This window comes from Oncorhynchus clarkii, chromosome 4, assembly GCF_045791955.1.
Source record: "Oncorhynchus clarkii lewisi isolate Uvic-CL-2024 chromosome 4, UVic_Ocla_1.0, whole genome shotgun sequence".
NCBI lineage: Eukaryota > Metazoa > Chordata > Actinopteri > Salmoniformes > Salmonidae > Oncorhynchus > Oncorhynchus clarkii.
The window spans coordinates 82,494,817-82,505,844 of NC_092150.1; the positions used below are offsets into that span (position 1 = coordinate 82,494,817).

General features: G+C 56.1%; 1 protein-coding gene across 1 annotated transcript; it reads left to right on the top strand.

Moving 5' to 3' along the window:
• The first annotated feature begins 331 nt into the window (after nucleotides 1–331).
• Nucleotides 332–5,003, top strand: LOC139408067 (mucin-2-like). Its single transcript, XM_071151885.1, has 2 exons — nucleotides 332–1,902; nucleotides 2,171–5,003. Exons 1-2 carry the CDS (start codon nucleotides 332–334, stop codon nucleotides 5,001–5,003), a joined length of 4,404 nt encoding a protein of 1,467 aa, XP_071007986.1.
• Nucleotides 5,004–11,028: the final 6,025 nt, after the last annotated feature.

An 11,028-nucleotide genomic window follows, 5' to 3' on the forward strand; every position in this document is an offset into this window, starting at 1 on the left:
TCGCATTAACATCTGCTAACCATGTGTATGTGACAAATAAAATTTGATTTGATTTGATGATTTGATTTAAAGGAGAGAGGAAAACGTGTGTGCGCGTGCGTGCGCGTGTGTGTGTGTGTGTGTGCGTGCGTGTGTGTTTGTGTGTGCGTGTGTGTGTGTGTGTGTGCGTGCGTGCGTGAGTGAGTGAGTGTGTGTGTGTGTGTGTGTGTGTAGTGCCTGTGTATGTAGTAAAGCAGGCGCTCCACCTCCAATGCTAATCCATGCTGACATGTCCTGTCTCTAACAGTATGATTAATGTGAAGCTCAGACCGCGACCGGCGGGACGCATTTAATGTCATCCGGCTACAATATCACCATCCCCCACCCTAACCCACCCTCACCCACCATGCCCCACGCTCACCCACCCTCAGCCACCCTCAACCATCATCCCGCACCCTCACCCAACCTCAGCAACCCTCAGCCACCCTCAGCCACCCTCACCCACCATCAGCCACCCTCAGCCACCCTCAGCCAATCTCACCCACCATCCCCCACCCTCAGCCACCATATCCCACCCTCACCCACCCTCACCCACCCTCAGCCACCCTCACCAACCATCCCCCACCATCCCCCACACTCACCCACCCTCAGCCCCCCTCACCCACCATCAGCCACCCTCAGCCACCCTCAGCCACCCTCACCGACCCTCACCCACCATCCCCCAACCCCACCCCCACCCACCCTCACCCACCCTCAGCAACCCTCACCCACCATCCCCCACCCTCACCCGACCCTCACCCACCCTCAGCAACCCTCACCCACCATCCCCCACCCTCAGCCACCCTCCCCCACCCTCACCCACCATCCCCCACCCTCACCCACCCTCAGCCACCATCAACCACCCTCACCCACCTTCAGCCACCCTCACCCACCATCCCCCAACCTCACCCACACTCAGCCACCATCAGCCCCCATCCCCCACCCTCACCCACCCTCACCCACCCTCAGCCACCATCAGCCACAATCCCCCACCATTCCCCACACTCCGCCACCATCACCCACCCTCACCCACCTTCAGCCACCCTCACCCAACATCCCCCACCCCCACCCACCCTCAGCCATCATCAGCCACCATCCTCCACCATCCCCCACCCTCACCCACCCTCAGCCACCATCAGCCACCATCCCCGACCTTCCCCCACCGTCACCCACCATCTCCCACCCTCAGCCACCCTCCCCCAACCTCACCCACCATCCCCCACCCTCACCCACCCTCAGCCACCCTCACCCACCCTCACCCACCTTCAGCCACCCTCACCCACCATCCCCCACCCTCCCCCACCCTCAGCCACCATCCCCGACCATTCCCCACCCTCTGCCACCATCACCCACCATTCCCCACCCTCAACCACCATCACCCACCCTCACCCACCCTCAGCCAACCTCACCCACCATCCCCACCCTCAGCCACCCTCACCCACCATCCCCCACCCTCAGCCACCATCAGCCACCCTCACCCACCATCCCCCACCCTCAACCACCCTCACCCACCATCACCCACTCTCAGTCACCATCAGCCACCATCCCCCACCATCCCCCACCCTCAGTCACCATCCCCCACCTTCCCCCACCGTCACCCACCGTCCCCCACCCTCAGCCACCATCACCCACCATCACCCACCATCACTCAACATCACTCACCATCCCCGACCCTCAGCCACCCTCAGCCACCATCACCCACCATCCCCCACCCTCACCCACCCTCAGCCACCATCCCCATCAACCCCCACCCTCACCCACCCTCAGCCACCATCACCCCATCCATCCCCCACCCTCCCCCAGCCACCCTCAGCCACCCTCACGCACAATCACCCACCATCCCCCACCCTCAGCCACCGTGATGGACGCATTTAATGTCATTAGGTTACAATATCACCATGAACCACCCTCAGCCACCATCAGCCACCATCCCCCACCATCACCTACCATCAGCCACCATCAGCCACCATCACCCACCCTCAGCCACAATCACCCACCATCCCCCACCCATACCCACCATCCCCCACCATCACCACCATCCCCCACCCTCAGCCACCATCAGTCAACATCAGCCACCATCACCCACCATTCCCCAACCTTAGCCACCATCACACATCCTCAGCCACCATCAGCCACCATCCCCTACCCTCAGCCACCATCACCCCAACATCCACCATCACCCACCATCCCCCACCCTCAGCCAACATCGCCCCATCACCCACCATCCCCCACCATCCCCCACCATCAGCCACCATCACCCACCATCCCCCACCCTCAGCCACCATCACCCCATCACACACTATCCCCACCCTCAGCAACAATCAACCACCATCAGCCACCATCATCCACCATCACCTACCACCCTGCACCCTCAGCCTTCATCACCCACCATCACCCACCATCCCCCACCCTCAGCCACCATCAACCACCATCACCAAAGATCACCCACCATCCTGCACTCTCAGCCACCATCACCCACCATCACCCACCATCCCCAACCTCAGCCACCATCAACCGCCATCAGCCACCATCACCCACCATCAGCCACCATCACCCACCATCCTGCAACCTCAGCCACCATCACCCACCATCACCCACTTTCAGCCACCATCAACCACCATCACCCACCATCACCCACCATCCTGCACCCTCAGCCACCATCACCCACCATCACCCACCATCCCCCTACCCTCAGGCACCATCAGCCACCATCGCCCACCCTCAGCCACCATCACTTACCATCACTCACCATCCCTGACCCTCAACCACCCTCAGCCACCCTCACCCACCATCCCCCACCCTCACCCACCCTCAGCCACCATCACCCACCAACCCCCACCCTCACCCACCCTCAGCCACCATCACCCACCATCCCCCACCCTCACGCACCATCACCCACCATCCCCCACCCTCAGCCACCCTCACCCACCATCCCCTACCCTCAGCCACCATCCCCCACCATCCCCCACCCTCAGTCACCATCACCCACCATCTCCCACCCTCAACCACCCTCACCCACCATCTCCCACCCTCAGCCACCATCACCCACCACCCCCCACCCCCACCCCCCACCCCCCACCCTCACCCTCAGCCACCATCACCCACCATCCCCCACCCTCAGCCACCATCACCCACCATCCCCCACCCTCAGCCACCCTCAGCCAGCCTCACGCACAATCACCCACCATCCCCCACCCTCAGCCACCGTGATGGACGCATTTAATGTCATTAGGTTACAATATCACCATGAACCACCCTCAGCCACCATCAGCCACCATCCCCCACCATCACCTACCATCAGCCACCATCAGCCACCATCAGCCAACATCAGCCACCATCAGCCGCAATCATCCACCATCACCCACCATTCCCCAACCTCAGCCACCATCAAACACCCTCAGCCACCATCAGCCACCATCCCCCACCCTCAGCAACCATCACCCACCATCACCCACTATCCCCCACCCCCAGCCACCATCGCCCCATCACCCACCATCCCCCACCATCCCCCACCATCAGCCACCATCAGCCGCCAACACCCCATTACACTATTATCCCCACCCTCAGCCACCATCAACCACCATCAGCCACCATCACCCACCATCACCCACCATCCTGCACCCTCAGCCACAATCACCCACCATCACCCACCATCCCCCACCCTCAGCCACCATCCCCCACCCTCAGTCACCATCAGCCACCATCCGCCACCATCCCCCACCATCACCCACCATTCCCCAACCTCAGCCACCATCAGCCAACATCATCCACCATCAGCCGCAATCACCCACCATCACCCACCATCCCCAACCTCAGTCACCATCAAACAGCCTCAGCCACCATCAGCCACCATCCCCCACCCTCAGCCACCATCACCCACCATCACCCACTATCCCCCACCCCCAGCCACCATCGCCCCATCACCCACCATCCCCCACCATCCCCCACCATCCCCCACCATCAGCCACCATCAGCCACCAACCCCCCCCTCAGCCACCATCACCCCATTACACTATTATCCCCACCCTCAGCCACCATCACCCACCATCACCCACCATCACCCACCATCAACCACCATCCTGCACCCTCAGCCACAATCACCCACCATCACCCACCATCCCCACCCTCAGCCACCATCCCCCACCCTCACCCACCCTCAGTCACCCTCAGCCACCATCACCCACCATCACCCACCATCCCCCACCCTCAGCCACCATCAGCCACCATCACCCACCATCCCCCACCCTCAGCCACCATCAACCACCATCAACCACCATCACCCACCATCACCCACCATCCTGCACCCTCAGCTACCATCACCCACCATCCCCAACCTCAGCCACCATCAACCGCCATCAGCCACCATCACCCACCATCAGCCACCATCACCCACCATCCTGCACCCTCAGCCACCATCAGCCACCATCACCCACCTTCAGCCACCATCAACCACCATCACCCACCATCACCTACCATCCTGCATCCTCAGCCACCATCACCCACCATCACCCAACATCACCCACCATCACCCACCATCCCCACCCTCAGCCACCATCAACCACCATCACCCACCATCAGCCACCATCAACCACCATCACCCACCTATCCCACCCTCAGCCACCATCTCCCACCCTCAGCCACCATCAGCCACCATCACCTCCATCACCCACCATCCTGCACCCTCAGCCACCATCAACCACCATCACCCACCATCACCCACGATCACCCACCATCCCCCACCCTCAGCCACCATCTTCCACCCTCAGCCACTATCAGCCACCATCACCCCCATCACCCACAATCCCCACCCTCACCACCATCAACCACCATCAGCCACCATCACCCACCATCACCCACCATCCTGCACCCTCAGCCACCATCACCCACCATCCCCCACCCTCAGCCACCCTCAGCCACCATCACCCACCATCCTGCACCATCAGCCACCATCAACCACCATCAGCCACCATCACCCACCATCCTGAACCCTCAGCCACCATCACCATCATCACCCACCATACCCCACCCTCAGCCACCATTCCCCACCATCACCCACCCTCAGCCACCCTCAGCCACCATCACCCACCATCCCCCACCCTCAGCCACCATCACCCACCATCACCCACTATCCCCCACACTCAGCCACCATCAACCACCATCAGCCACCATCACCCACCATCCGGCACCCTCAGCCACATCACCACCATCACCCACCATCCCCCACCTTCAGCCACCATCACCCACCATCCCCCACCATCACCCACCATCCCCCAACCTCACCCACCATCACCCACCATCCCCCACCCTCAGCCACCATCACCCACCATCCGGCACCCTCAGCCACATCACCACCATCACCCACCATCCCCCACCTTCAGCCACCATCACCCACCATCCCCCACCATCACCCACCATCCCCCAACCTCACCCACCATCACCCACCATCACCCACCATTCCCCAATCTCACCCACCATCACCCACCATCACCCACCCTCACCCACCATCACCCCCATCAGCTACCATCCCCCCACCATCAGCCACCATCAGCCCCGCTGCCCACAAATGAGAGTCGTGCGCACATGTCATAAATCCTGTGGCATGTTGTCCATTTCCATTAGTATCTATGGATTATTTATTCTCACGTGAAAACTTTGTGTTTATTTTTTATGTGGCACTCATAAATCTATCTATCACTCTGAAGGAAGGAGAGAGAGGGAGGGAGAAAAAAGAGAGGGGAGGGAGAGCCAAAGAGAGATTTGTGACCTGTTGCCCCAAGAAAAAGTAAACCAGTGAAGATCAAACACACTTTAAATACAACCCATATTTATGTTTATTTACTTTCTCTTTGTACTTTAACCATTTGCACATCGTTACAACACTGTATATAGACATAGTATGACATGTGAAGTGTATTTATTATTTTAGAACTTCTGTGAGTGTAATGTTTGCTGTACACAGAGAGAGAAAGAGAGAGAGAGAGAGAGAGAGAGAGAGAGAGAGAGAGAGAGAGAGAGAGAGAGAGAGAGAAGGAAGGAAGGAAGGAAGGAAGGTAGGAAGGAAGGAAGGAAGGAAGATTGTATCATCAGAGGGAGAGACAGAGACGAAGGAACTTCTGTGAGTGTAATGCTTACTGTTCAATTTTATTGTTTACTTTACAGTTTTATGTATAATCTACATCAGTTGCTTCGGCAATGTTAACATATGTTTCCCCTGCCAATAAAGGCCCTTGAATTGAGATAAAGAGAGATTGATGGAGTGGACTGTGACTCAAAGTCTGAACCTCTTTCACCTTACCTTTAGTTTCGTATTGACTTTTTAGTCACTTTGATTTGGGTTTCCTCTCCCCGACAGCATCCTCTTCCTCTAATGGTTACTAATCTTACGATGAAGAGTAGGAGGAAATCCCTTGACATTTTCCAGCTAATTCAACAGTGTTCTCAAGTCCAGGTGAACAAAAAAGTTTTATTTTGGAATGCGTCCCAAATGGCACCCTATTCCCTTTCTAGTGCACTACTTTTGACCAGGACCAATATAGGACATAGCGTGCAATTTGGAACACACACCTGGACTGATATGGATGACTTGGAGCAAACTGTGTAGCCTTTAATTCCTTTTCCCCGACTCCCCAAGCCCCTGAGTAGTTCCATGCTAACACACAACTTAATCAGAATGGATGGTTCAATTTCAGCCGGTGCAACATTCCCGTCCCATGTTGTCGTCTCATATAATATAGGACCGTCAAGGTGTAAACCTCAGTAGATGCGAGAGAAAATGATTCTATGAAAGCAGTTGCCAAGATACAGTGGCGAAAGAGAGAGGGGGGGGGGGGGGGGCGGAATAGAGCAGGAGAGGAAGACGAGAGAAGAAGAGCAGATGTGTTCAGTAGCTGAGAGAAGTTGAACTAGCTAGCTTCCCTGGGCTGGCATCATTAGCGACATTACCCCATCGTCACCCTTGTCATTCTCTCTCTCTATATACCATTCCCCGAGCCAAGAACAGCTTTTGAACATTCGTGGTGAGGACTGCAGCTTGTTAGTCAACGCCCTGGCAGTAGACAGACTGAGACACCGTGACAGATGGACTGTTTAAACACTCACTCCCCACCATGTCATCTTGTTTAATGAAAGGCAATCAGTCTGCTTCCTTGTTTTAACAGACATTAAACCAGAGAGAGAGAGAGACAGAGAGAGACACAGAGAGAGAGAAGTCTTGACATTTAGGAAACAATCACAGGCATAGTCGAATGTCAAGGACACATTGTTGAAGTATCGAGCGTTTCTCTGTGTAGGATAAGAGTTCTTGTCTAGTGATTATAGAGGGTCATAGAATTGGCAACTCTCAGGACAAATTGATATCAAAGGCTTGTCCTTTAACTTGAGGTCTATTTCTAATAGAAACACAATGGCTGTGAATAAATCATGGCTATTCACCTTTTCTCCAGCTGTGTCTGTACTAGAGCACGTTGTCTGTCTGTGTGTCTGTCTGTGTGTACGTGTGTGTTATTGTCCCTGTGCCCCTGTAAATGTCAGCCACACACTCCACTGACCCCACTGGCGATGGGAAAAGATAGAGAGGGACAGGTACAGGGGACAAGTAGAGGGGACAGGTAGATGGAACAGGTAGAGGGGACAGGTAGAGGGGACAGGTAGAGGGGACAAGTAGTGGAGGCCAGGTAGAGGGGACAGGTACAGGGAACAGGTACAGGGGACAGTTAGAGGGAACAGGTAGAGGGAACATGTAGATGGATCAGGTAGAGGGGGACAGGTAGAGGGAACAGGTAGAGGGAACAGGTAGAGGGATCAGGTAGAGGGGGACAGGTAGAGGGATCAGGTAGAGGGGGACAGGTAGAGGGAACAGGTAGAGGATGCAGGTAGAGGGAACAGGTAGAGGGATCAGGTAGAGGGAACAGGTAGAGGGAACAGGTAGAGGGGGACAGGTAGAGGGATCAGGTAGAGGGGGACAGGTAGAGGGAACAGGTAGAGGGAACAGGTAGAGGGATCAGGTAGAGGGGGACAGGTAGAGGGATCAGGTAGAGGGGGACAGGTAGAGGGAACAGGTAGAGGATGCAGCTAGAGGGAACAGGTAGAGGGAAACGGTAGAGGGGACAGATAGAGGGAACAGATAGAGTGGGAAAGGTAGAGGGAACAGGTAGAGGGGGACAGGTACAGGGGGACAAGTAGAGGGGAACATGCAGAGGGGGACATGTAGAGTGGGAAAGGTAGAGGGAACAGGTAGAGGGGGACATGTAGAGGGGACAGGTATAGTGGGAAATGTAGAGGGAACAGGTAGAGGGGGACAGGTAGAGGGGACAGGTAGAGTGGGAAAGGTAGAGGGAACAGGTAGAGGGAACAGGTAGAGGGAACCAGGTAGAGGGAACAGGTAGAGGGGACAGGTAGAGGGAACAGGTAGAGGGGACAGGTAGAGTGGGAAAGGTAGAGGGAACAGGTAGAGGGGGACAGGTAGAGGGGACAGGTAGAGTGGGAAAGGTAGAGGGAACAGGTAGAGGGAACAGGTAGAGGGGGACAGGTAGAGGGGATTGGTAGAGGGATCATGTAGAGGTGGACAGGTAGAGGGGGACAGGTAGAGGGTGACAGGTAGAGGGATCAGGTAGAGAGGGACAGGTAGAGGGAACAGGTAGAGGATGCAGGTAGAGAAAACAGATAGAGGGGACAGGTAGAGGGAACAGGTAGAGTGGGAAAGGTAGAGGGAACAGGTAGAGGGGGACACGTAGAGGAGACAGGTAGAGTGGGAAAGGAAGAGGGAACAGGTAGAGGGGGACAGGTACAGGGGGACAAGTAGAGGGGAACATGCAGAGGGGGACAGGTAGAGGGATCAGTTAGAGGGAACAGTTAGAGGGATCAGGTAGAGGGAACAGGTAGAGGGAACAGGTAGAGGGAACTGGTAGAGTGATCAGGTAGAGGGGGACTGTTAGAGGGAACAGGTAGAGGGGGACTGTTAGAGGGAACAGGTAGAGGGGGACAGGTAGAGGGATCAGGTAGAGGGGGTCAGGTAGAGGGAACAGGTAGAGGGATCAGGTAGAGGGATCAGGTAGAGGGGGACAGGTAGAGGGATCAGGTAGAGGGATCAGGTAGAGGGAACAGGTAGAGGGGACAGGTAGAGGGAACAGGTAGAGGGATCAGGTAGAGGGGGACTGTTAGAGGGAACAGGTAGAGAGGGGACATGTAGAGGGAACAGTTAGAGGGATCAGGTAGAGGGAACAGGTAGAGGGAACAGGTAGAGGGAACAGGTAGAGGGAACAGGTAGCGGGATCAGGTAGAGGGAACAGTTAGAGGGATCAGGTAGAGGGGGACTGTTAGAGGGAACAGGTAGAGGGAACAGGTAGAGGGAACAGGTAGAGGGGGACAGGTAGAGGGATCAGGTAGAGGGGGACAGGTAGAGGGAACAGGTAGAGGGAACAGGTAGAGGGAACAGGTAGAGGGATCAGGTAGAGGGGGACTGTTAGAGGGAACAGGTAGAGGGAACAGGTAGAGGGAACAGGTAGAGAGAACAGGTAGAGGGATCAGGTAGAGGGGGACTGTTAGAGGGAACAGGTAGAGGGGGACAGGTAGAGGGATCAGGTAGAGGGGGACAGGTAGAGGGAACAGGTAGAGGGAACAGGTAGCAGGATCAGGTAGAGGGGGACAGGTAGAGGGAACAGGTAGAGGGAACAGGTAGAGGGGACAGGTAGAGGGAACAGGTAGAGGGAACTGGTAGAGTGATCAGGTAGAGGGGGGCTGTTAGAGGGAACAGGTAGAGGGAACAGGTAGAGGGGGACTGTTAGAGGGAACAGGTAGAGGGAACAGGTAGAGGGAACAGGTAGAGGGAACAGGTAGAGGGAACAGGTAGAGGGATCAGGTAGAGGGGGACTGTTAGAGGGAACAGGTAGAGGGGGACTGTTAGAGGGAACAGGTAGAGGGGGACAGGTAGAGGGATCAGGTAGAGGGGGTCAGGTAGAGGGAACAGGTAGAGGGATCAGGTAGAGGGATCAGGTAGAGGGGGACAGGTAGAGGGATCAGGTAGAGGGATCAGGTAGAGGGGACAGGTAGAGGGAACAGGTAGAGGGATCAGGTAGAGGGGGACTGTTAGAGGGAACAGGTAGAGGGGGACATGTAGAGGGATCAGGTAGAGGGATCAGGTAGAGGGAACAGGTACACACCACAAATGGAGACCATGCTCATCAGAAAGAGAAGGTAGACGAAGAGGAGAGGAGAACAAGAAGAAAAGAGAGAGAAGACAAATAGTTGTTCTGATACCCCCCCCCCCCCAAAAAAAAGCCAGAGATTGTGCTCCTCATTGACTCAAATGGCAAATACATTCAAGAGGATAAACTTTTCCCCAAACACAAAGTGGCTAAACTCTGGCGCCCAAACACTAGGTATGTCCTGGAGCTGTTGTCAGAGGACAAACACTAGGCAGGCCCTGGAGCTGTTTTCAGAGGACAGACTAGGGTTCCCCAGCCACATCATAATTCACACGGGCACAAAGGGTGGCCACAGCACTCAAGGGAGTGATTGAAAAAGCTTCTTCCACTTTCCCTCAACACACAAGTGGTTATCTCCACTCTGCTACTACAAAAATACTTTCACCCTGCAGTGGGTGAATGCAAGCATTTCCCGGGACTGAGCCCCACAACCTAACGTCTACCTGGCCCACACTCCACCCTGAACTTGAACAACCTTTACGACTAAGGCCTCCAATACAAGGCAGCAATTCCAACTTTTGTCAGGACCCTGAAGGACGTCACCCGAAACCGCCCACCCAGCACCTCACACAGAGCATCGGACGTCACCCGAAACCGCCCACCCAGCACCTCACGCAGAGCATCGGACGTCACCCGAAACCGCATACCCAGCACCTCACACAGAGCATCGGACGTCACCCGAAACCGCCCACCCAGCACCTCACACAGAGCATCGGACATCACCCGAAACCGCCCACCCAGCACCTCACACAGAGCATCGGATATCGGAAGAGCTTTGAAAACAGAACATGAAAAGGAACATGACGTT

Bases quoted from the DNA above. Each gene is read 5' to 3' on its own strand.
- LOC139408067 (XM_071151885.1), top strand. From the start codon at position 332: ATGTCATCCGGCTACAATATCACCATCCCCCACCCTAACCCACCCTCA. The intron at 1,903-2,170 runs GTTACAATATCA...CCCTACCCTCAG, and splicing joins GACGCATTTAATGTCATTAG to CCACCATCACCCCAACATCC.